The following is a 27401-nucleotide window of genomic DNA, read 5'->3' as shown; positions in this document are numbered from 1 at the left end:
ATCAGACTACAGACTGTAGTTTTCCCTTTATTTAAGATTCACTTGGGTTGTATGAAATTTTTTATGTGGAAAAATATGGTTGGAAGAACCTACATACCTACAAGTTTTATTAGAAACTGGGGAATGCACAATTCTCATGGCACTAATAAACCATTTTACTGCTACTATATAAAACTTCTGAGCAGCTGCTGTTACTACATAGGGTCAGTACTGTGTAATGAAACTGTAGATTACAAAGCTGTACTGGCAGTACACATTGATTATGAAAAGGCGGAAGAGATTCTTAAAACAAGGAGTTGATTTATCTAGGGCAATAAAATACACAAACTAGGAGACTCTCTTACATGATACAAAAACAGTTAAACAGAGTACACAATCAGAAATTTGCTCAAGCAAGACTTGTCAGGTATGTCCACGTTAAGAATAACGTCCAGTTAGGAATAATAGATGAAACAGCATTTCAGTCTGGATGGGGATTTTTCAATGTTCAGACATCTGAAAAGTACCCTGCTTTGTTTTTCCTTTAAAGAAAAAGAATGACAGCCTTCTTTTTCATGTGATTCAACACCAAATTACCCATGATTACTTTCTAAATCATCATCAGATTTTCCAAGTTTGTCAGGTAAACTCATCTTCTCTTCATCTGTTTCACCTTTATTTATTGAAAAGATGTGATACTCTTCTGCTGGAGAAGTTGACAATTTTTCCAGAGATTCCTCCAGCTCGTGTCTGAGTTCATCTTCAGAATCTTCAAAATTTCTGCACAGTAAAACAAGAGAATTATATTAATTAAATAAATATAATTTCATAGCAAACCTTTCTCCATTCAAGGCCTCCTAGGGTTTTTTTAAACACTTTATAAATAATATACAAGTAACACACCCAATGTGAACTGTCTCTGTCAGATTGTTTACCTATTTTTAAAAGGCAAGAGAATGGAGCTGTAAGGCCATGTTAATATTTCTGCAGTAATTTTTAATGACAGCATTGGCTGTGGCATATTCCAGAATTAAAAGTTAAATTAGCAGACTCTCTAAGTTTTCTTTATTTATGAATTTTTAAGAACACAGTAAAACTTTAGGCAATGTCCAGTTCTGGATTTTTCTCCTGATGTGCTTGACTTACGTGTCTTCACCATCTGATCTTGGCTCAAGTCTACCTTCATCAACATCAACAGCAGAGTATGTTTCTGAATCATCTTCCTTGTTTTCTTCTGGAGGCAACAGAGTTAATCTCCCTTCTGTAAAGAAAGAGAAACTTTCCTTCAGCTGTATAGTAGAAAACTATAAAAGTATGTGTAAAGGAATAGCAAATAAATAAATGCTTGAAGTGTTTTGTTGTTGTTGAAATTACAACAATGTAAATGTCACACTTCTGTTGATGCAAAGTAAATGTAATTTTTAAAAAGTCTGTTACCTTAGGAAAGTGGGCTGCAGTGTAGGTGAGTTTGAATCAATTGCAGTGTCAGCTGTCTCAGCATGGACCCTGTTGTAAAGTCATCACTGTCATTTAAGTCACCATGTATGTATTTGAATAAATGCTTTTTACAGGGTTCTTCAACCTCAGCAGTTGCAGGTGCTAGCTCCAGGTTTGTGGTACCTACCAGCCTGCTGGCAGTAGTGGCTTTCCTTTGTCTACCCAAGCAAAGGTAAGAATTATATATGAAGGTAATAGCCAGTGAGTAGGGCTTGCCCCTTTCCCTGCTTTTGAAAAGAGCAATGCTCTGGAAGAGGCCTCTCAGTGCTTCAGGTACAGAGCAGAGGTTCTGTCCCTGCTTTTCTAGGTTGCCAAGTGCTTCAAAATGTTGTTTCTCATCACAGATGCTCTGCCAGGGGTAGAAGAAATATTACACTAAAGAAAAACATGCAGAATTTACAGGAAAAAACATCCTACCCTGGTCTTCCTCAAAACAGATAAAAGAATCATCGGATAGCTCTGCTTTTGCTAAGATGCTCAGGAGTGTCTCTGGTGGTGTCTGTTTCCACTGCTTCCTGTTTTCTGGGATGTCTTCAGGCAGAATAACATGGTGAGCTGAAGAACAGCAAGGGTCTCAGGTCACTAAAGCATGGGTATAGCTCGGCACTGTCTTTTGTCAGATTCAGACTTTCTAGTCTCAACACTGATTTCTTCCTTTTGTGTAATTCTGGAATATTTATGGAATACTCCTGATTTTTTTATAAGTACTTGATCTGATGGATAGGGGAAAGTGGTCCGGACTACTCATCACTAAAAATGTTTTAACACAGGTTTTAAAGCTTAAGTAACTTCTTATTAAACCTGGAATAGGCAGGTGCAGCTTCCCTAAGCAGTCCTAGCTCTGAAACTTGTTGGCTTCTTGGTTTGAAAGAGCTTAAAAAAAGTTCCTGTTTCTTTTGTGCCTGGTGGCCTTTCATCTAAGGCAGCATGAGCAAAAGGCAGTGTATTAATAATATTCTGCTTTGTCTTTACTATCCATGGAAACTCTTCTGGTTATTTTTTGTCTATCTCAGTGTGTGGAGTGTGCTGGAATGCTGGAAGAGCTCCTGTTTGCAGAAACCAGTCACTGGAGACACTTGTTTGCCTGGCGATACTGGAGTGGTACTGTAAAAAGCCCAGGGACTTTTCTCAAGTGGAGCATCTCCACAGCCACAGCAGGGTGAGGTGGCACTTGTGACAGTGGTGGCACCACCACTGTGTGCAGAGGGAAAACAGAACTCCACTGTCGCCATGGTATTTTCTGAAAAAATCCCTTTGCCAGGATTTTTCTCCTGAGAAGCCTCAGAGGAAAAGAAAAACAATAATTATCTGCTGCTCTGGAATGCAAGAGGTGCATCTTTGATTGGTCCAGTGGTTGTTTTTAATAATTGGCCAATCACAGTCCAGCTGTCTTGGATTCTCCAGTCAGTCACAAGATTTTATTACTCATTCCTTTCTATTCTTTGCAAGCCTTCTGATGAAATCCTTTCATCTATTCTTTTAGTATATCATTTTCTTTTAATATAATATATATCATAAAATAATAAATCAGCCTTCTGAAACACGGAGTCAAGATTCTCATCTCTTCCCTCATCCTGGGAGGCCTGCAAACACCACCACGCTCCACCATGCTCCAGGATGGCACTGGCACTCACTGCCCTGTTCCTGTGTGGCATCAGCTCAAGGCCTGAGAAAGTGCTGATGATTAATTGAATAGATTGGCATTTTGAGCCAGGCCACAGAGTGATTGATAAAACACAGTGCTCTTGATACGTATGAGCAACACAACGTGATTGCAGTGTGAGAGGGGAAATGCAATTAAAAGCCTGCTGGATCATGTGAACATTCAGGTATGGATGAATTCAGTCTGAATTTGAGGTGTCCACTGAAAGCCAAAACTTTCTCACCAAGTTCATTTCCAGTCAAAGTAGGACATGCAGATGTGACATCAGCACCAGCTAAAAAATTCAGTAGAGTCTGAGGGGCTCCAGGTTGCCAATGTTTTCTGGGTTTTTTCATATCATGTATGGACTCTGAGGGGAAGAAAAAGAGGCAAAGTTCTTTGGATTTTTTTTGTAAAGTAGACATCCATATGATTATAATATTATGTGATATAAAGAAAGAGCTCATGAGATAAACTTGCTATAGCCTGAGTTACTGAATTTACCTAACTCCTATGCAATTTTCACGATTAATACTCAGCATTGCATTTCCCCAGTAAATACCTGTTGGGTAGTCAGACAGTTTTTCCAAAGCTCTGTCTGTATCCTTTTCATAAACTTCCACCGATTTCTCCTTAAGATTCTCAGCATCCACAAAAGTTAAAGTCTCATTGAGTTTATCTAATACCTGAAAAAACAATAAGTTACTCTGGAAACAGTAAACAAATATGGTACAATAGCTAATCCTTTCTCATTTTACTGTGTTTTCCAGCCAACCTCAGGTATGCACAGGAAAATTGTGTAACAAAAAGTGAAGCAGCAGGACTCAGAAGCTACATTGTGATTTGTGCATCAGAGGGCTGCATGGGGCTCCACAGAGATGTGAAACAACAGAAGGACAAAACAGTGCTTTATAAATTAAAAATATATATACTAAAATAATTTTTTGTTGCTGTTTAGGAATTTTTTTTAAATTCTAATATACAAATAAAAATCTTAATAGCTAGCTATTATATGCTGATAAGCCACAAATATAATTTTACTAAATGAAAACATATTGCCTGTAGTTGTTCTTGGTTAGTGATACAATACAATACTGCTTCATTTCTGAAAAGAAACAGAAATGTACTAAAACAATCTCCAAATTAAATTTAGCATTTGCAGAATGACTCAGTTTTGAGATAGTTCCATTTTATGAAATTTAAATATCTGCACTCCTTCATATTTTACCATGTGAAAGACTGCCCCAAGTATCACCCAATTTTCTCCAAAGCAATTATCCTCTTGTAGAAGGGCAGGCATATGCAACATGACAACAAATCCTCAATAGGAAGTTTCATTATAACAAAGACAGAGGATGATGGTAATGGAAACAAGTCTTAGATTATGGAGCTGTCATGGTTCCAGATTTCTAATGTAACTGCTGTGAATATAACTAAAACATACCTCTGCTTCTTGAATGCTGTCTTCCTCAGGAAAACACACATCTAAATTAATTTCAAATTTTACTCCTCCCTAAAGAAAATTCACATGTTATTAATTTGTTCTAATCAATAGAAGCATTTAATTAAAAGCACACAGATTACATGGAACTACGAATTTGAAAATTATTCTTCTATTGAAAATAACTTCTATTTTACAACATTTTCCTTAGGCTTAAGAAGATCAAAGTTGAACACATTGGACAAAAATAGACTTCCTTGAATATAATCCTTTTCCTTTAGTGATATTTTAAAATTACTGCATTCACTTTTGATTTTAAGGGCCTTTGATAAACATTTAATTCAAATCGTTGCAATACACAGAGTTGGTTCTTACAGCTGATTGTCATTCAGAACTAAAACTGAATACTGTACTGCTTCCATGCAACATTTCAAGAAATACTTTTAGTCCACTTCACAGTGGTCTTATGGTCAGAAACATTCCTGGTATCTTATGTGCATTTCTAATTCAATTCCCATCTCCTTCTACGATTTAAAAAGCAGTATAAGGAATAACATTTTATAACAAAATATTTTAAAATTAGCATTCTGACTTGACTTTACTTAGACTTTGAATAAACATGAGTTCCCATGCACTGCTAATGCAGTTTGATATAAGGAGGAGGAGGTAGAGATTAGTTACTAGGTGGGAATATCTAAGGGGAATAACCCACAAATGGTTGGAAAAGTTCAATTATTTTCCTCTAATATAAACTTTTAACAAACAGAAAACCAGCACTCTTAATTGACTCTCAAATAAGTTCATTTCCAGACCTACCACACTAATACAGTAATTTGAAATGTACAGATATAATAAGAAAATTTAAAAAAATACAACAGTAAAGATGGATACTTTTGTGTTATGTCTCTTTTCTAATATTATTTGGTCTTGCCTATCCTGGAGTCTGACTTGTTTAAAGTTTTCCTCCATATCCTGGAAGGAGAGAAAAAATACAGTTTGAATTGCACTCTTTGTAACTGAATATATGTATACCACATAAAGAAAGAGACTTCTTTAAGTAGCAAATATAGTCATGAATTTCATTTACAAAGATCTTTAAGAATATTCCATTCTTTATTACTAATTCTGGCTTCTCTGGCAAAAAGAAAAACAGAAATTCTTGCATAAATTGCAAGCTTCTGATTTTTCAAAAACCCATGTTAGAAAGATTCAGTACTGTGTCAAGATATAAATAATACAGATTTTTATTTTTTATGATCACATGCAAGATGACTCAGACTCATTTCATTCTGGAAAACTTTAGAAGTGATTAAAATCAAGATTTTAGTGGAAAACTGTGCCTGTAAAAAGTATAGCCCTGTTTTGCAACATCTTGTTTTCTGGCAACACCTAAAAATATTTAATTACTCCTTTTCATATTATAATGACTCCTATAAGAATGTGTCAGAGAAAAGCAAAGTAAATAATAGTATACAGCTTCCTCTGTGATCTGTAGCAATCAGTGCATGCCTTCAGCCTCAGGAGAAACCACAACAATTTACATATTTTACTTTTATTCTGTTTCTCCAAAAGATGGAGAGCCCATGAAATATAGTGACACCAGGCAGGCCCAAAATCTAATGTTTCTTTATCATTATCATGCATTTCCCATTACATGACTGGGAATCCAAATTCTCTCCTAATTTGGCTGCCTATAACCCACTTAATTTCATCGTGTGAATTCATTTTATTAAAACTCAGATCCAGGATCACTGAGGAGGATGCTACTGATATTGGCATATTTGTCCCAGAGAATGAATTAAAGACAGTGTGGGACTCACTCAGAAAGATCTATTTAGATGGAGATGGTACTGATACCTGAAGTGTCTCTTCTCCTGTTCCAGATATATCTTTGTTTTCAGACTGGTGCTCAGCTTTCCCTTGCCTCACAAGATAGGTTTTATCTTGTATTTTCTGGTTCTCCTAAGGAATGTTTTTTTAAAAAGTTTATTTCATTTCCTAATAAAGTATTCTAGCATAAAAAAGTAAATATGAGTACCTACATGTCTGAGCTTTGTTACCTGTAGTACTCCTGCTCTAACTCTGAATTCTTTTATATCACTGTGGTATTCTTCCCGTATTTTCTGCAATTGTTTCAAATACTCCTGTTAAAGAACAGCAGGGTAGAATATGTTTTTAATAAACTAAAGATAGAAATTTATATATGTTCACATAAGATAGAAGTATCTGTTTTCTCTGTCATCCAAAAGCAAAACTATAGAAGTATATTGTTTCTCCATTAAAAGATGGGAGAAGAATGGAAAAGAATCAATGACGGAAAAGAGAATCTGATGAAAAAGAATTCTTATGCCAGGAACACTACTGTCAAGGGTATAAGAAGAGAGTTTTAGACAATTAAGGAAGAGATTCATTTACCTGTTCTTTCATTTCATTCTTTCTAGACATGTTTTGCTGATGGTTTTTGAGATGCTCTTCCTTTGTTTTCTGCTCTTGTATTTGGTCATGATATGGGTCAGCAGAGGATGGTCGTAGTCCCTATGGATGTACAAAGGAATCCCAGAGCAAATGAGTTTTCATTTAGAATCCTCCCCTTCAGTGCTCACTCAATTCACTCTCCCTGTTCCACTGAAGAACGCAGTAAAGGCAAGTGTACGTTTTTGGAGGAAAAAGTCACAGTAGAATTTTACATTGTTACGGTTTTGTATGAGGAAATAAAACCTCAGATGAACATTGCAGAGCAGATCAAGGAATTTGCTAGAGCAAAACCTTCCACCTTCCAGTGTTAGAGTTTACTATTCAAAATACATCAATTCATCTTTGGATTTCCATTCTTCTTTTACAGATTTTTTTCAGTGGTTCAGCATTTACCTACCATCTGTTTTTCCACTTTAATCTTGTACTGCTGGGCTTCAAACCGCCTTTGAAGAAATTCTGCAGTCCTGAAAGTGATGTACATATACTATGTTTTATTTCACAAACTCTGCTACCTTTGCACAAATAATTCTCTATAATTCTACCACATATGACAAACAGAGCTTTCTTTGTACTACATGAATATATAAATATGCATAAAATATGTATAAATATGGCACAACAGTAAAATAAGGAAACATTCTTTCCAGGCATTCCCTTTCCTATTACTTCAGTTACTTGAGCCTTTAGAAGAGTGCAGCAAGGCCCTTCCACCTTTTATTGGATAAATGGTATTGAAAGCATTAATTAAAACAAAATTGATTTCTCTGCTCCTCAAAATGAGTGAAAATTGTCAGAATGGAGGTTGTATATTCAGCAACTCTTTTATTGTCTTTCTCCTCTGTGTCTAATTCTATCAGTCAAACTTTGTGTAGTTTGTAAACTTTTCCTTTGCTTTTTGATATAAAATAACCATCAGTCACTTGTAAGCTCCCTGTCTCCCATTTATTTCATTTCCTGCCTTGGGAATCCACTTGTGCCACAGGGAGGCAAAACTGTATTGACTCTGTCCTTAAATAAGTCACCAGAAATTCAGGTCAGGAAAGATGTTCTAAATCTGAAGATCTGTAACTGAAACATTCTAAACATGTTCTAAACATCTCAACTGTTGTTGTTGAATGAAAATTAATGATTCTGTCAACTTTAAATGAAAGCTTTGGAAGCATTCAAAATTTCCTTCTCAACATTTTGAATGTTCATCCACACCTAAAATGTCCAGTCACAGAATGGACAGGAAATCTCCTAAGGTTGTACCTCTGCTTAGTAACAGAAAAGCTTTGAAGTAAATAAACTGCTAGAGAAAGGGTCTTTATATCTGAAACAGAAATATAAGTGCTGCATGGGGAAAAAACCACTTTCATAGCCTGCTCTCACTCAGTTCCCTTCAGTGCAGAACTGCTTCTGATCTTTGTGTTGTTCTCATCCTGGTGTGAAAGACAGGCAGTGCTTATCCTTGGTATAATCAGAGATCCTACAGAAAGCTTATGTTTTACTTTTTACCCAGTAAAAGACTGGGCTGGGACTTGGGACACATTTTGACAATGAAATGTCAAACACTAGGCCAATCCAGATGGAATTTCTAGATGAACAGGAATTGTGTTATTGTGCAACAAACTTATGTAAAAAAAAAAAAAAAAAAGAAAAGTTATCAAAGACAAAGCAGAGGAAGTGGCATTCCACTAAATCAGCTATGCCAATGTTACTCAGGAAGGCTGATAGCTCAAAATACACAAGACAGACATAAACAGAGTGATGTGTTTACCAGTCAGGTGGTGGAGGTGGAGGTGCAACTTGTCCTTTTAGTTCATAGTGATCTTCAACTCTTTGGCTGACATGAGAAAGGTCATAATGTTCATTAGCGCTCCTTTGCAAGTTGTCAAGCTTCTCATAGTAGTGACCATAATGACCATGTACTCTAATGCTTCCTGGCCTTTCTGACATATTAAATCTGGAGGTTTGTGGCTGAAAATATAGTAAAGAATGTTATTTTACCTGTACTCATTTGTATCAGCACAAGTTTGAACATGACTGTCTATGGTATAGTTAGTGTAAGTTTTCCAAATCCTTTCAAATATAACCCAGAAACTTCCAAACTTGTCAGGGCTTATGTGATCTCACCACTGCCTTTTCCTTTTCCCCTGTTCCATCAGCTCCTGTCATTAAGCAGCAGCTCACATTGTTGTGAGTGAGTCAGCATAGGGCTTTGTACTCTGTAGTGTCCTGGCCCTAGGGTCACTTCATTGTCCTGGAGCCTAAACCACTGAATTATTTCCAGGAGAGCCTCATTTTGACATGTGATAGCAAGGGGAAGCTGGGATGCAGCTTTGGACAGTACAGGCATTGATGGCTGCTTTCAGGGGAGCACTGTGCTGCTTCATTTCTCATCTCTTTGATTACGTGCATGTGGGAGTTGGGCTTTCATTTCTCAAAGCCCTTCCTGTGATGAAACATCCCTGTATTCCTCCTTTGAGACAAGACTGTCATTTCCATTTCTCATAAGAACAATGGAGACAAGATGATCACCTAGCTGCCACTGCACGATATAACTGTGGTCAGACATCCACAAACTTTTCCACTGTGGGAGACTATACAGTGCATGAGAAAAATGCTAAGTTTTGCTTACTTTCTTACATAAATGTAAATGCATCTAAGTATCACTTTCACAGTTAAATACATTAACTATCCCTCCCCATTTTCCTTCATAGATACTCTGAAAATAGACTCATGTACCTGTGGTACAGTCCATATTACAGCTGAATATAAATTCATATCTGTATAAGAAGAAAGATTCCAACTGTTAGCAAAGTTCCCAAGGAAGAAGTAACCCCAAGAAGTGTTCATCTCATTCCTCAGTGAAGTAGGTTTTACAGTATGGTTTCCAGATGGCAACCCCAAGCAGTAGGGAGAACAAATTAGGCTATCCAAATAAATGCCAGGGGACTGAGAACTGTGAGTAGTGAAGCAGGCATGCTTGACCAACTCACTAACATTCTACAATTAAATGACTGGCTTGAAAGACAAGAGGAGAGCAAGGGGACATTTCCTATCAGGCAACTGCCTTCATGCAGGCTTTTGACACTGTCTGCCATAAAATACTCATAGGGAAGCTGATGAATTGAGGGTGGGATGAGCAGGCAGTGAAATTGCTTGAAAAGTGGCCCAGAGGGTAGTGATCACAGGGTGAAGCACAGCTGAAGGCCAGAAACTAGAGTTCAACATCTTCACTGATGATTCAGATCACGGGGAAGAGGAGGGCAGAGTGCACCCTCAGCAGGTTTGCTGATAACCCAAACTGGGAAGAGTGGCTGATACACCAGAGGGTTGTGCTGCCAGCCAAAAGGACCACAAAAGGGCTGGAGAAATGGGATGACAGAAACTTTGTGGAGTTCAGCAATGGAAGTGCAAAGTCCTAAACTCTGCACCAGTATATGCTGGGAGCCATCCAGTTGGGAAGCAGCTTGGCAGAGAAGAAGGGGGGGCTGGTGGACAACAAGTTGACCATTAGCCAACAATGTGCCCTTGCTGAAAAGGTGAATGACATCCTGGCCTGCATTAGTAAAAGTACTCCCAGCAGGTCAAGGGAGGTGATCTTTTTGCACTACTCAGCACTTGTGAGGTCACACATGAAGTGCTGCGTCTAATTCCGAGCTCTCCAGAACAAAAGAGACAATTACAAGCTTGAAAAAATCCAATGAAAGGCCTGGAGCATTATTCCTACGAGGGGAGGCTAAAATAGCTCAGACTGTTTAGTCTGAAGGTGGGATCTTGTCAATGGTTATAGCCACCTGAAGGGAGGGTGCAAAGAGAATGGAGCCAGACTTTCCACTGGTACCTAGTGACAGAACCAGAGGCAATGGGCACAAATTGAAACACAGAAGGTTCCCTCTGAACATCACAAAACATTTTCACTGTGGGGGAGAGTGACTCGGGGTGAGGCACAGGTTACCCAAATAGGACTTAGAGCCTCCATCTTTGGAGATATTCAACAGCTAACTGGACATAGTCCTGGACAACTGGATCTAGAGGACCCTGCCTGAGCAGGGGTGTGGACAAGGTGATGACCAGAAGTCCTTTTCAACCTTAAGCATTCTGTGATTCTGTGAATCCTGAAGCAACATCTTCAAAGCATGGCACTATGCAAGTGTCCATGAAACCCTGCACATTGTTTATTTGGATGTTGAAAGAATGTGGAAACGTTCTGGGAATGTGTTCCCAGGGTAGATCAAAAGGCTGTGGACAAAATTCTGCCTTTGATTATAGCAGTGCACAGTGAAAGGAAACTATCTTTCCAACTTAATCCATCTCTGGATTTGCATTGGCACAAATGTAACTGCGAGGAAAACCAAGTTCTATGTTCCACATAGGACCAGTATTAGTCATAGTTAGTGTTAGTGATTGCATGATGGATGCAGTTCTGGGAATTCCACGTTCCCTATCAGCAGTTAAGCTCATGTAACTGCAGTGTGCACATCTGGGGGCTCCCAGATCCTAAATGTGCAGTGCTTATGGGTAAGGTACTACTGCATGCTCTTAGAGATAAACAAAAGTGTGTGCAGTGATGCTAAGAAAGGAGCTGGGCACAGCATACAGCTGATACCCTGCCTGAGGAAAGGTGGGGGTGGAAAACAAGCAAGAGACAAAGTGATTGTGAAAAACTGGGCTTGCATTTGGGAGAAGGCTGTCAGTAACAAGTATCTGAGGCAATGGCAGTGAGTGCTGGTGATTTTGCCCATGAATGAGCTGTCAGAAGGGCTGAAGTAACAGGATCAGTGTATTTGCTTCTATAGCAAAAAATGCAAACACAGAGCTTATTTGCCTTTGTGCAAACATAAATGCAAAGCATGCCTCAATCCTTTTGTTACAAAGGACCATACCAAAGCAGCCTAGATTCAGTATTTCCCATTTAGGCTTTGAAAACATGTCTTCTGAGGATTCAGGCACGTTTAACTGTCTCTGCTGTCTTAGCATAGGCATTAAGCTAAATACTTATTTTATATATATATTTATATATATATATAGCTAAACACATACTATGTCTTAAGCCTTTTAAAGTAACCTTTTCAAGTGCAGGCATTTGCTTTCTGAAGATTATATGTATATATGTGTGTGTGTGTAATAATGCATAATTCTGAAGATGATTTTGTGTGTGTGTGTCTGTGTATAAATTTATATATATATGAGAATGTGGATACACAGTACCTGAATAATAGGCTGTTGTACTCTTGAAGGAGGCTTCCATTCATTTCTTTGAAATAATTCTTGTTTCTTGAAAGGCATCACTATTCCAGATTCCAGAGAAACTGGGTCCTGGACTCTTGTTTTCTGAAGTTTATATGCTTTTTAACAATAAGAGATTAAAAAATAGCATTCTGTGCTCTATTCGTGATTAATGATCATGTGGTTACAAACCATCGTAGGATGCCCACACCTAACATTGACAGGTTGGGTTAATAAACATTCTTTATATCCTTTCACCATCATCACCATACCACACATAGTTTTGCAGAGCACACTGAATAAGAGGGAGACCTTAAAAACTGAAGCGTTGATTTCATGCTAGTTCCAAGAACAGAAAACAGGAGGTTTAATTCACAGGCTCTGGGTGCCTCTGCTTAGGCATTCCCTTTCTAAACCCAGCCCTCCATACTCCACAAATCACTAGGCAATGTTGTAGTGCTTGTGAAATTTAAAAAGAAAGGCTAAAAAGTGAAAAATCTACCTTATCAGTTTCCCATGTAGGAGAATACAAGTATAGACCATTTCAATTTGGTCAGTCAGTATTTTGCAAATATCTTAGATGCAGTAATGAAAAGCAGTGTCCTTTCTTGGGTTAAGTAGTTTCTAAGTGATTTTTAAATCTTTCATGAGTATTGACTGTTAGAGTATCATGTTTGGGAGATAAAATGTATTAAAACTATGATTAAATGATCAGATTTTTTTTCTAAAAGTGCCTAAGTTGTTTAGTTGTTTGGCTTCTGTCCAAATCACATTCGTTGTGCGGGCAGATAAACCTCATTTAAAGTCATTTTCAAAATAACATGGGTTCCTACACTACTGATGAATATTGTTTTGGGGGAGAGGCAAGGAGGAGGGGAGTCCAAAGTGTTGTTAAGTAATTACATAGCATATTTTCACAGAACTATGTTAACTGTTTTGATATTTCAAAGATAAATTTGAGGACTCATTGTGATAGAATGAAGAAGATAGAATTAGAACAAAGTTACACTGCTAGAAACATGCCAGATATTCAAAAGTTCATAGACATATATTTAGTCTCATTCATGTTTTCTTAGAAACTGCATACATAATCTAGTCTATCAATGGGCACCAAATCAAAATAGAGTTCACTGTCTCACAATTTAGAAAAATTTGTAAGACTTTGTAAAATTGTTTCATATTGTTTTGTAAAATACTGTGGAGGATGTTTTGCAAGATTTATGCTTTTTTCACACAGTAAGGATGTTTTTCATGTGACAGACATAAACTAGACCAAAGCCTCTCACTTCTGGAAATTCTGTTTTTCAAAGAACTAAGATTAACGTTTCAGCACTTTCCTATGGCAGCTCTTCTAGATGACCATAGCTGATGAGCTGGTGTTAAAGCTGTCTTTCCCTGAACAGCACAGCAGTGCTTTTGCCTGGGTGAATGGTTCTGCTGTTGCAGTTCTCTCCTCTATTGACTTTTAGGTTTAGGTGAAACCCTTCATCCAAATGTGCAGTAAAGACTGCTGGAGAAAGTTACAGCCAACAGCTGTATCACAACTAACAAATGTTACTGTAGAACTAATGACACATACTATTATTATCATTACCTTGTATCTGCTTGGCTCTAGAGTGAGATGCTGAAGGCCTTTTTCTATGTACCACAGTGTGACTGAGTTCTTCCCGTGCTACCTATCAGAAAAAACAGTATCTGATAGAACTGTTTATGCTACTTCCATACTTATTTTCTCTCAGCAGGCAGCAGCACAGTCACTCACCTCAGGGGGCAGATGCCTGAGAACAAGTTTCTGCAGGAAGGGCTTCTTTAGAATAGAATTGATGGATGGTCGATCTCTGGGAGATATTTTAAACAACTGGGAAATCAATATCCTCAGGTCGTAGGAATAGTTAGGAGACACTGGTTGAAAACGTCCTCTGCAAATCTTCAGCACCAGCTCATGCAAACTATTGCCTTGAAACTTAATTAGGGAAAACAATGAAAATAGGACAGTAAGTATTGCTGGTTCAGAATGATGGACTAGACACCCCAAGCTGAATATAGGTACTTGTTGACACAGTCATAGAATGGTTTGGGTTGGAAGGGAGCCCAAAGATCATCTCATTCCAACCTCCCTGCCATGGGCAGGGACATCTTCCACTAGACTGGGTTGCTCAGAGCCCCATCCAGCCTGGCCTTGGGTCAGGGGTAGGGCATCCACAGCTTCTCTGGGCAGCCTGTGCCAGTGCCTCACCACCCTCACAGCAAAGAATTTCTTCCTAATATCTATGTTTACCTTATTTCAGTTTAAAGTCATTCTCCCTTATCCTATCATTACATACCCTTGTCAAAAGTCCTTCTTCATCTCTTTCAGGCCCCCTTTAGGCACAGGAAAACTGCTTTAAGTCTCCCTGGAGCCATCTCTTTTCCAGGCTGAACAACCCCAGCTCTCTCAGCCTGTCTTTGTGAGAGAGGTGCTTCAGCCCTCTGATCATTTTTGTAGCCCTTCTCTGGGCTCATTGCAATAATTCCCTGTCCTTCCTTTGTTGGGGGCTGCAGAGCTGCTTGCAGCACTCCAGGTGGGGTCTCACAGAGCAGATTAGGGGAGAGAAGGCCTGTGCTGTGGAATCCCTCCACAAATCCTTCCTTGCTATCCACAGTTTGCTGCAGAAAATTAATATAACCACTCTCTGGTTGTGTTTTCTGGTTATGTTCTCCTGGTTTCAGCCGCACAACTAAAAGGTCTAATGACTTCTGTACCTGGAAGAGTTTTATTCACCCTCTGCTGTCAGACAGTAACACAGAAGCCCATCTTTCCAGAATGAAACAGGATGTGTTTTGCCAAAAGCTGTTCAACAGAGATCTACATACATATTGTCTTCACAGGGTTCACCTTCAAAACCTCACTTCACCCAACAGCCTCTGCATTCTGTGCTCCCCCCAGAATGAAGATACAATCCTGATCTTTTAACAAGTGATGCCAGCCAGATAATTCAGTCCTCTCAGTTCACTAGATCTCTTAAGAGACCAGCATCAATATAGTTTTTCAGGCCTTAGGCAAAAAAAACCCCAAGTTCTTTCTAAAATCACCCTTTTATTTATGTGGCTATTTTGAAGGTGGTAGAATTGAATTTACCTTAGCTTTGCTTGCATTTTCTGTCTACATGTGCATTGAGTTATTGCCCTCACACTGAAACAGTGGGCAGCAATACAGAATAAAACACCTAATGTTCATACAAAATAATATTTCGTGTTTTGCTACTTTGTGAAATCAGCAGTTTTCCTCAGCAGTATCCCCCTTGCTCCTAGCTCAGCACAATTGCTCTGTTAGTGCTGCTCTACCTTCTCCTATATCCAAGCTCAGCAAAAAGTCAACATCTGCTGGTCTCAGGAATCTGATCCTTTTTCTTTTGTCAAGATTAGTTTCTGCTGTGTTCCCTTCTCCATGTAATAGTCACAGGCTGAGGCTCAGACCAGGCTGAGGACAATACAACTTCCTGAAGATGCTATCTCAGTTTTTTTCTAACATAAACATGCTTTCAAACAAAATATATTTCCTCTAGGAAAATTCTTCTTGGGACTCAATCACTTTCTGGGGAAATGTGGAGTTTAGGTCCTTTAGCAAGTGTAGACTGGTATTTTCAAACAGAAATGAATAAAATTATATACCTAAGCCTAACCTTGAAGCCTGTCTTTAATTCTTTCCATTGTTCATCTGTCTTTAAAAAGTTTAGTAATTTTTATGGAACAAATATATGTTTAAAGTATGTACACACATGCATGTATCTAAGTTATAGGACTACAACATAATACTTTTTATTTTATTACACACAAAACAGATACAATATGAAAAGTTAAATACTAGCAGTCATTCTTTAATATCAATAAATAATATGAAAATAACTCTTGTAGCTGACCGTGAATACTATTACTACTACAGGTTTTGCAAGGTCACCACTATATTTTCTAATAATATGATAATGAGCTGATTGTACAGTACTTACAGGATGCTTTAGTGCACACAGCTCATAAAGCACACAGCCAAGAGACCAAATATCTCTGTGAATAAGAAGTAATTAAAATTTCAATGAAAAGTCTATAATATTTCCAGTCATGTAATCAGTACCCCTTCTCAACTCCCAAATTTATTACCATTATTCTGTCACAGACTGGTGCAAATTTTATTTTTTCTTAAGATGCACTAAAAAGAACAACTAGAAATTAATTTTTAGTTGTGGCACCAATGTTTCTATGGTATCTAATTAGGTTTTTTAATTATAATTGGAAAAAGCATATTATACAGGAAGTCTGCTTAATATTTCTAGCAGGATGAAGGACAAAACTGATTTGATAGCTGGGGAGACAGTACAGGAGTAAACTTGTCTAAATAGCAACTGACAGCTGAGATGCTACTGTGAGCTCCAGAACAGTTGGTGTTGATCATATTCCCCACAAGGAGAAGGGGGTCTAGGCCCACTCACCTCCTGACTTTGCAGTGCTTCTCATCTGGTATTTCATGGCAAGCCTCAGACCTATTCGTCTTTCCTGCAACTGGCTACTGCAAATCTCCAAAGCAGCCAAACTAGCAGCTTTCATTTTAGTGTGTTTTTATGAATAATAAATGAATGTATTAAAAAATTCATGAGCTTGGAACTGTAAAGATGCATTGGTTATTACATCTTGGAAATGAGATAAATTTGGTATTTGATGAAGAAGCAGATTAAGCAAAGGGAAAATACTGGTTTTCATTTCCCACCTCTACTAACAAGAAGTATTAAAAGAGAGTTTAAAGTATAAGTAATTTTATAAAGCCAAAACATATAATTATATTAAGCCTGTACATTAATCACATCAAAGTCATAATTGCTATATTTGGGAAATTGTAAGTCAAAATACTACTGACATTGTTGTATAGTATAAGGTAGTTGTTGTGCACAATGATGCACCTAATCATTGTACACAATAATACAAAACTTCACAAAGGGTGACCAAGAGAAATTCCCATGCTCTACACAAATACTGATTTAAATCACATTACTAAAATATTCTTTAAAATATTTCTATTATTCTTTAAAATATTCTAAGAAGTTCTTTCATGCCTTCACATCCTCACACACGTAGGAAGGAAAGACAGAGACTTACGTTTTGTTGTTGTATGGTCGATTTTCACATATCTCAGGAGAAAGGTAATAGGGGGTGCCTACACAGGTATGGGCAAACTCTGTAGTACTAATGAAACACAATGAACAGAAAGGCTTGCACACTGAAAAAGTTGACAAACAACTGAACTATGATACTGAACAAAGACTTTTCTGCCACAGGTTAAAATGGGGGACATTACTTCTGCTCTCCAAATAGCTGAATAGTGGAACACCCCATAAAAAAGTACAGCATTTCCCAGTTCTGTGTAAAATGAGCCACTATTTTAATAGTGGAGAGTTCAACAGAAAGCACAGCAATTCCCTGTCCCTATCTTGGCCCACGAGCCTTTCCTTGTATTTTTTCTCTTCTGTATAGCTGAGGAGGGGAGTGACAGAGCTTTTGTGGACACCTGGCATCCAGATAGTATCAACTCACCACAGAAACTTAATTCACTGGTTACAGGAGGAAAAGTACTGTCAAGGTCCAATTATATTGCTGTATAAGCCTATTACATATTTTTTAAAATGTATATCTTCAACACTCAAATTCTGAGGTTTACTTTCTGTCTGCTAGGTACTGTTCTACTGTGTAGAAGCAATCCTTACAGCAGCTATGCCCAGAACACTTCCAAAGGAAGGCACTTTGGCATCAGAAGTTTACATGCTGAGAGCTCAGTTCTGTCAAAGATAATCAAAAAGCACAAAAAGAGATCAAATCTAAGCATTTTCCTGTTGTTATCATGCCCCTGGCATGTTTTGGCCACACCTGGTCACTCTCCAGGATAGACCAACCTTGTTCCCAAAGTCACTAAAGATAAGGCCTCCCTTTTTGGGAGAACAATACAGATGCAAGGCCAGCCATGCTATGTTCTCAGGCCCAGGTGGTCATCCTGGGTATTTTTAAATAATTTACATAGGCTCTGTCTTGGAGGACACACAACGTATGTCCAAACTCTCTTCCTTCAATCTCTCTTTAGTTTTAAATGCTCTTCACTTTTATTTTTAGGAGGTAACAGAAGCTATTGCCAGCAGCTGCATGAGCAGGAACTGTGTCTCCAGAAATAGATCTGGAGTTCCATGCAGGATGGCATGTTTTAGGATAACAGGAGAAAATGTAGTGTCAGACCCTTTGTAACCCAGACCCCTTCAACAAGTACAATCCACAAACAATTTGCACGTTCAGGCTGCATTCTGGACATTCACAAACATTCCTTTGGATGTTTGGTGCAGGGCACAGACTGATTAAAAACCATGCTTACCTGTTCAACTGTCTCGCTATGCCAAAGTCCCCAAGCTTTGCTACCTTTCCATTATTTCTAAGAAAAACGTTCTGCAAATAAACCCAAAAATAGTATGTGATAATGAAAGAAGCATGTGTTTCACAGGACAAAATGAGCCCCTCTCTAGTACCAGTTTTACTACCTGTGCTTTTACATCTCTGTGCAAAATCTTCTTGTCATGAATATGCTTCAAGCCCAAGGAGATCTGCACAAACCAACTGAGAATCTGCAATGAAAGTTACAGAGATAGATACCTATGAATTTGTGTGACTCTAATGGGGCATCTTACTGAAATATATAAAATATAGACAACAACAAAATCTAAAATATATAGAACATATACAATATGAAACAGTAAAAAAGGTATTTTTAAAGTTAATGCCATAGATTTTTCCTTCCCATTTAGTGCTGTCACTAAACTAAATGGAAATAGATACCTACCCTACTTCCCTTGTCCCCATCAAGTTTTCCCTGACTGTGCCAGGACATGCACTTGAACAAGGACTGAAGAATCATGCCAAAGGAAAGTAAGAATAATAGACCTTTTTTAAGAAGTGAGGGAATGCAAATAACTAAGACAGAATTGGGAAATGGCTTCTTAATCCTCAGTGATGGAAGTCACACCACCCAGCTGTAGTACTTGTAGTCCTACTGAATGTGATCCAGGAACCAAAAATAAGGAAAAAAAAAAAAGAAAAAAGATGAAGGACAGAAAAGTGGTGAAAGAAGTGAGCTATAAAGAAACTTGTATAATAAGTAAGCACATGTGTTTATCCTTTATCCTTGGCCCAGTACAGCTTTTAAACATATATTTAATTTCTAATATACACGTCTTCTTAAGTAAGGGCCTTTGGACTAAATTCAGAAACAAAACTACAGCCTGCTGATATACTTCTCTATTTAGGAAAACTCATGCACATGAAAGACTTTGATTTAAGTAATAACCTTCTATTTAGCAATGCTTGACATTAAATAGATAATTTCCTGATTAGGGCTGATGCCACAAATGAGGCTTTCTCAGAAGTACATTTGAAAATATAAAGATATTTTAACATTTTTATGTTAAATTGGGAAAATTTGCTTTCATTTCTTTGATCAGCAGATGTATCTTTAGTTTCTATAACTCATTCTTCTGTCTGTATTTCTTTTGCCTTGTATTGGATATGTATTATTCTGTGACATTGTCAAGGGATTTGTGTGTTGGTTCTCTCCTTTGTGCTTTCATGATCTGTGAGTTTGTCCTCTCTTGATTTTTTTCGTGTTCTCTCTGTCTCTAGTATGACTCCCAATAGGATCTTAAAATTCATTATTACTGAACCAGTAATTCACTTTCAACTGACTTCTCCATAAAGGAGTTCCTCTTTTACTACTAAAGAAAAAAGAAAAGTCACAATACTTTTTTTTCCTCAATTTTCTGCCTTAGAGTATATTTCCACCAGCAGGTTGACTACTATCTACTTGATTTCTAAGCAAAATTTTATTGTTCCTGAAAAAGTAGATTTTATTTATGACTAAATAACCCTAGAGTTCAGACCACTAATTCCTACATAAAGAAAATTTCCTTCAGAAAGCTAAGAGTTAGTAAAAAAATAAGGGAATCAATAAGGAATAGTGGGAAATTCTACTTCTGTGAATTGCAACACTTATCATACTCACCTATTTACAAAATAAAATATACATGAACATGGCCCAGAAGCAGTCATATATCTGGGCTTGTTTCTCTGTGCTGTTAAATTGCCCAACAATTTAAATGGCATCAGAGACGTTTTGACCAAAATGAAATGAATGAGATTTACCAGAGACTTCAGTACAAAGGAGGATATGCTGTGATGCAAATAGCACCAACAAATTAAGAATTTGTGTATAATACATCCTCCCCATAATTGGTAGGCACTATTTCAAAGAAGGTCTTCATGGCTTAATGGGTATATTACTAACATAAAGAAAAAGTACATCTACAATGCAAGGAGCAATAGGAGGAAAGGGGCTTTTAAAAAGTCATCCTCATACTGCTAATGAATTAATTTCAGATCTTAAAGAGTGCTAAAAAACCTTCCTATACTCCAACTAAAATTACCAAAGTTTTCTTTAAAAGTTCAGTTATTACTTAATAATTCAAACCATATGTTTCACAGAATATGCTCTTCCCTCTAAAGAAAATGTATTTCACCTGGTCCTCATCAAACAGCACTCCATGCTGCATATTTATCCTCTTCATTAAATCTCCACCATCACAGTATTCCATCACAATATATAGCTTGTTCTCTTCTGAAAGGAAAAGCATAATTTTGCCTTTATTCCTGTATTATTCATTAACACAGCAACAACTTATTTTGATTTTTACGATCCTTCTTTCAAAAGGTAGCAGTTAACCTCTACCTATTCCTCCATTTCAAAGACTGAGAAAAAATGGGTATTTCCAGTGAAACCTGACACAAAAATAAAATGTGAAAATATATTTAAATGGAGACTCAGCAAAATATTAAATACATGATGAAATCCACAAGAGACCCCACTGATAGATGTTCTTACAGGAATGTAGCAGAATTCTTCAAAGTTCAGGGTTTTTGCTCAATAACTAAGTATGCAGTAAGGCTTAGGGAAAAAGTTAAAAGTAGACAATATTCCAAAAAGCAAAATAAAGAGCAGGGCCTGATTAATAGAAAAATTCAACCGATTCTTGCCTCTCTGGGGTTAGAAGACTATCTGATTTACATGCCCCCTAAAACATTCACAGTCCTGGTCACAGAGAACAATTTGAACAGAAGCTGCAACTATAGCTTTTATGACATAAGGCACTGCTTATGGCAGATGTCAGAGGAAAAATAAATACAGGGAATTAGCTTTCATGGTGAATAGAATTCCTTCTACCTCTTTTAGTTCTGAAGAATTCTTTATCCTTGAGTGATAATTCAAAATACATGTGAAGAAAGAAGGCTATGACACCAGCATTATGAGATTGATATTGGATCACTGGAAAGACAGTGCTGTATCAAGGTATGAAATGCCAATACTGTTTTTTACATTCCAGATGCTGAAAGACAATTTCAGAGGTACTAACAGATTGCATTTCTATTTAATGGCCTCTTTTTGTGCTTGCCTGTTTTGTCTGTGTGTCTGTAGATGCATATATAAGTATGTGGATATGTGTGCATGCATATATGATGAATGTAACATAATCATATAATGTCATACGTATGGGATGTGGATAAACAAAATATGAGGAACCCGAGGTTAGACCAGATGAAATGAACATTCTATTTCTTGCCTATTTGATCAGCCTTTTGTCCTACTTGATCACTCTATTCCTTGCTATACTCAAAAGTTCTCATCTATTGAAACTCCTAGAAAATTCCCATTAAACTCTGGACTTCCATAAAAATCAAGACTAAAGTTCAACTTGTACAGTACAGACAGCTCAGGATCTAGGATTCATGCCAAGTACCCACTCACACAGGTGAAAAAAACACAAGTAAAGCCTGAATTTGACGCCTTGTGTCCATTTCTAGGAGTTGGGAACCTTTTCCCACATTTAAGTAAGGCATTAGGGACAGGGGTAAGGGTGATCAACACTAACAAGGTAGGTTTTCTGCCTTCCACTCCTTCCACCACAATGGAAACAGAAATGTTAAAAGTAAACCTTGCAAAGAAGCATAGAAAGTTACAATATTTGCATGCTTCATCTTGGCCAGCAGAATGACTTCTTTCTCAGAGGCTTCTTTTTCTTTCACAGGCATCTAAAAGAATTAAGAAACTAAATGCTAGCAGTTATATATTTAACCCTTTTCAAAAATAGTTACATCATTACCACACTATTCCCACTAATACAAAAATACAGTGTACCAAGACAATGTAGAAATATCATAAAATAAGATGTATATAGAACATTAAAAAAAATTTGCAGTGTATGTTTGAAAGTGTATTGGAACATTACCAAAGTCAAATGCAATTTTGACATTTTACAAACAGGCAAATGTCAACCTTTAAACTTACTTAAGTTAAAGAATTTAAACTCTAAAGTTAAAGAATTCTCATAAGAATTTGAAGAGTTTGGATGTATATGACTCTGTAATGCAAACAGGGGTGATGTCAAAAGATCAAAGTAAAAAGAAAAAAAATCCTTCATTTTACTGGTGTTACTTGTTTTTGTAACATTTCAGGCAAACTCTTTGCCCTGTTACATTAATGGAAAACTTCTATTTAGTTTATTATGATGACACTTCCATCAATACTACTTAAAATTTCATTTCTCTGAGTATCTATCCTTCAAAATGTCCTCTTGTACTGTATAGTAAAGTTTCTTACCCTCATTCTTGAGAAATATTTTTGAAATATAATCCTTAAAGATTAAAATTCAGTAACTGAATAAAACACACTCTACTATATTAAAAAAAAAATCTTTTGACTTCAATGTAGCAATTTTCTGTCTCCAGCTTCTGATTTTTGAACAAGTGGGATTCACAGTAATATTTCATTATCAGCCATTCTTCTAGTTGTACATCAAAAATCTAAGATTAGAAATGCAGGGGGGTTATTGGTCACGAGCAGAGAGAGAAACTATTCATCTTTTCATTTAGCTGTCATTACTCATGTATCAGCTTTTCCGAGTTTGAATCTGGAAGACATACAGCTCTTTGTAGAACTCATTCTTCTACTGTAATTCTCTAATATATTAGAAATTCTCTGGGGTGGCCCAGAATAGCAACAGACCTGTCAAAAGCATGTAGGCACTCATTGAAATTGACTGTTAAAACCCTTGTATTGAAGACACAGAGATTTTTAAGTGCCTTTATGGAACCAGATCCAGGCATGGTATTCCCCCAGCACCCGAGCACGTGGCCCTAAGCTGCCTCTGCACTCAGTGGGAAGGAAGGCAGAAGCCTCATGGCCCACCCGAGCTCGTTCTAAATCAGAAATCTAAAACAGATGTGACCAGCAGCTTCCTAAAAAGACTTAATTCTCTTGTTCTCCTTGAAAGGCCAAGCATCCCAACTGCTGACAGCAACAGAATGAAAACTTAAAATCAGACAAGATTAATCGAACTGCCATAAATATAAATGGGAATTGGAAAGACCCCATTGTGAATTACTCCTGTCTGAAAATATGGATGTGGGGAACAAGGAAATTAAAAAGCTTAGAGAAATTTACCACAGAATTGTGATTTGTTACTTTAGTAGCAGTATTTTCATTGTAGTTGAACCAACTATTACAGAATTTGAATTAGGCAGTGCCACACATTGTAGGCAGAAACAAGCTTTAGAAGGAACAAAAACACAGTAAAAAGCAAAGCATTTCATAGTATTACATCTGTGCTTTTAAAATAATAAATTAGAAAGAATACAGTCTTTGGAAAGCTTAGCTCTATATAATTGAGATGGAACTACAAAGGAGATAAAAAAACCCCTATGTTCGTACCCAGCTAAATGCAAGTAGCACAATCTGGTAAATATAATTCAGGTTTTGTTGTTTTACCTTAGTTAAATTGATCTCTTTGATAACACATGGCTCATCATCCATTTTTCCTTTTGCCAAGAATATTTTTCCAAAAGATCCTTCTCCAATTTGTTTAATGAGTTCATATTTATCCATGATGTATTTTTCTTAGAGCAGTGGCTAAAATAAAAATTCCCCAAATTAGTACTGCACATAGTCAGTGCTTTAACACCTGAGATGGTACTACTGAAATAGGCACTACCTTTTAAGACTGTACTTTTTATTACTTTTTATAACACTACTGCTGTTGATTCTTCCTAGAAATATCATGTCCTGGATACCATATCATGTATGCAAATTATTGCAGATCTTAACTTTTAATAAGCAGCAAGTTTATGAGTGTCTCATAAAGAAAAGCATAGTGCACCCTAAAGGTAATGCACGGGAAGGAAGTACAGAGTACTGCGTAGGATTATGATATGATTTTGTAAAATGTGGCATTATTTCGTGAATGGAACAATACTGTAGAATTGACTTTTAATGGAAAAAAAATAATCTATTCCATATTGATTTAGTTTATACTAGTGTGATCTACAGTTGTCCATTAGATCACACTAGTACAGTGTGATCACACTATTATAGTTAGATCTCACAAGATGAGAAGCTACAGGAGACCACGGCCAAGTGAAGCTGGAGATCAGCGGCAATGCAGAAACCTCTGTGAGGAACGCTGAAGTCACTGGGTGCTTTCAGTGGTTCCACAGGCAAAGCTGCACGCCTAAATATGAGCAAACACTACAAAACCGTCCTTATTAGTTGTCTTGAGCTTTAGCAAGGGAGACTTGCTCCGATACCAGACGTTCCCTGCCAGGCAAGCTCTGCAACAGGCTCCATCGCTGGCGGGGCACAGGGGCGCGCTCCGCCCGGGCTCAGCCCCGCATCCACAGGCGACAGCCCGGCCTCCCGCGGCCCCGGAGGGCAGCGCCCGGGCACGGGGGCTCCGGGCAGGGCAGCAGTGCTTGCCCCGAGTGCGGCGGGGACGGAGCGCTGCTCGGGCCGGGCCGCACACAGCGGTGGCACTGAAGGGCCGCCCGCGGGGATGCCGCGCTCCGGCCGCCCGCGTCCCCATGGCGACGGGACGCGCCAGCGGGCAGCCCTCGCCGGGGCCTGTCTGCCCTGCGGACCGGCCCGGCCCGGCCCGGCCCGGCTCGGTTCGGCCTGGCTCGGTTCGGCCCGGCTCGGTTCAGCCGGCCCCAGCCCCGGCAGCGGCCCGACAGCGGCGGGGGAACGCGGTACCTGCGTGCGCTCAGCCGCCTCCGGAGCCCGCCCGGCCGCGGGGAGGAGCCGGCCCCGCTCCGAGCCCCGCCGGAGGAGTGGCGTTTGCAGAGCCCTTCGGGAGCGGCGGGAGCTTTATTTCCCTGACACAAAGCGCCCCTCCCTCCCACGGACAGGCACCTGAGGCTTGCACGGTCAGTGGGAGGAGTGGGGTGGCCCGAAAGGAAATCTCGACTGCCCCAGGGTCTTGAATCCTTGGTAGCAGAAAGTCACCAGGTACCAGCCTATGTGCAGTAGGGGAGGTGAGGTATGAACTGGCTCCACACCAGAACTACAGATTTCCTAAAGCTTTCCTTAGATATTATTCCTATTATTTATTACAGGGACATAGTCCGGGACTGCTTTCCCAGGAGAACTCTGCCAAGAGCATTTGTGCTCTCCTGTGTAGAACGCAAATCACTTGTTTTTAAAATTTCAGAAGTTTAATAGTAATAAAATGGTTATAAAAATAGGAATATAATTAGAGTAATAATAATTTGGACAATTTGAATTAGGACAGTACGAGACAACAGAAACAAAGAGTTACGGACGTCCGGGCACCTTTGTCTGGGCAAAACAAGCCCGGAAAACAAGCCCACGTTAACAGAGGATTAACCCTTAAAAGCAATAGCCTGTTGCATATTCATACACCTCATACATGATGCAGAAATTCCATTCAAACACAGGATTCTGTCTGGTCATTGTCAACTTCTTCCTCTTAATCCTGACGGCGTCTTCAGAAATGAGTGAGGCAGGAAGAAGTTCGTTTCTTCTGATAAGAGAGCAATAAATTCTTTTTCTCTGAAGATTTAGGTGTCCTGTGGCTGCTATCTTACTGCCAGTCCTTTCTTTAAAAAAAGTATCTTACATAGCATAGTTTCTATTTTAACATTTTGTTATAACCTAAAACTATATTTAGCACTCTACTAAAAAAATTAATACAGCATAACTTTCTAACATAACACATATTCATTTTAATATTTGCGAAAAGCCAATCATAAAATATGCATTTTTCATATCTCCCTTGCCACATATTTTTTGTAAAGTGTCTATTTATTACCCAGTAACCAGAACAGAGCCCAAACTTGACATTGCCCATAGCACTCTCTGCCGTAAGAGCGTGTCTCCAATCAAAGTCAGAAAATTTGTCCTTATTTATGAATACGTTTGCTTCCTTCCACAAATGCAGTGGCATATAAAAAAACTCCTTTCATTGAATCAAGACAAAAGTTCAGTCTCAAAGAATTTTCAGAGGACTAATAATGGCACGAACTAAAGCCTCAACTATTTATCATAGCTAAATGTTTCCATAACATGCTCTTCAAAGATGATTTATACATATGTATGTATTGGGTTTGTGTGGCAGGGTTTTGGTAGCAGAGAGGAGCTACAGGGGTGGCATCTGCCAGAAGCTTTCCATGTTGGACAGAGCCAATGCCAGCCAGCTCCAAGACAGACCCATTCAACTGCGTCCCCATCCATGCCCTGCCCCCTCTCCTTCTTTGATCTGTTATCTCAGGGACCACCATTGCTGATGGGATCAGCCTTGACCAGTGAAGTGAAATTGAGTCCAGGAAGAAGGGAAAGTAGGAGAAAAGTGTTCTAAGGTTTGGGCTTATGTTTCATTACTCTGCTCTGATTTGGTTGGTAATAATCCATTTCCTCAAGTCAAGTCCGTTTTGCCTGTGACAGTAACTGGTGAGTGATCTCTCCCTGTGCTTATCCTGACTCATGAGCCTTTCATTAAATTTTTTCTCCCCTGCTCAGTTGAGAAGGGGAGTGACAGAGAGGCTTTGGTGGCACCTGATATCCACTCAGCATCAGCCCCCCACCACAATGCTGCATTTCATTACACCTTTACACCTTCTCAGAGTGCTACACCATCTCCTTGAAATATTGCAAGAGGACAATTTGAACAATGCTATAATTTGACTGAACATTTCTGCAAAACTATTACCAACTCAAAAAATATTTAATACATGGACTTGTTTAGCTATCTGCAA

The 27401-nt window shown here is 38.4% G+C and overlaps 1 protein-coding gene across 5 annotated transcripts; it reads right to left on the bottom strand.

Moving 5' to 3' along the window:
• Nucleotides 1-7: 7 nt before the first annotated feature.
• On the bottom strand, nucleotides 8-25500 carry NEK5 (NIMA related kinase 5). Of its 5 annotated transcripts, XM_071448331.1 has the most exons (23): nucleotides 25381-25500; nucleotides 24124-24264; nucleotides 22292-22388; nucleotides 20822-20919; nucleotides 18794-18877; nucleotides 18631-18701; nucleotides 17373-17459; nucleotides 16235-16289; nucleotides 14011-14211; nucleotides 13843-13924; nucleotides 12231-12367; nucleotides 8794-8993; nucleotides 7432-7498; nucleotides 6975-7094; nucleotides 6620-6703; nucleotides 6417-6521; nucleotides 5451-5531; nucleotides 4563-4631; nucleotides 3681-3804; nucleotides 3363-3488; nucleotides 1894-2031; nucleotides 1126-1240; nucleotides 8-759 (listed from the first exon to the last, which is right to left on the bottom strand). In XM_071448331.1, the coding sequence occupies exons 2-23, from the start codon at nucleotides 24238-24240 to the stop codon at nucleotides 573-575; spliced, it is 2445 nt and encodes an 814-aa protein (XP_071304432.1). In that variant the 5' UTR covers nucleotides 24241-24264; nucleotides 25381-25500; the 3' UTR covers nucleotides 8-572. The 5 variants fall into 5 exon arrangements, with proteins under 5 accessions (XP_071304432.1, XP_071304433.1, XP_071304434.1 ...); XM_071448332.1 differs by lacking the exon at nucleotides 5451-5531; XM_071448333.1 differs by lacking the exon at nucleotides 24124-24264 and having other exon boundaries at nucleotides 25381-25410.
• Between the last annotated feature and the right edge of the window lie 1901 nt (nucleotides 25501-27401).

This window comes from Agelaius tricolor, unplaced genomic scaffold (assembly GCF_023055355.1).
Source record: "Agelaius tricolor isolate 1412-34295 unplaced genomic scaffold, bAgeTri1.0.p SCAF_26, whole genome shotgun sequence".
Classification (NCBI taxonomy): Eukaryota; Metazoa; Chordata; class Aves; order Passeriformes; family Icteridae; genus Agelaius; species Agelaius tricolor.
Note: the sequence above shows the minus strand (reverse complement) of the source record. Positions and strands in the feature narration are given on the sequence as shown.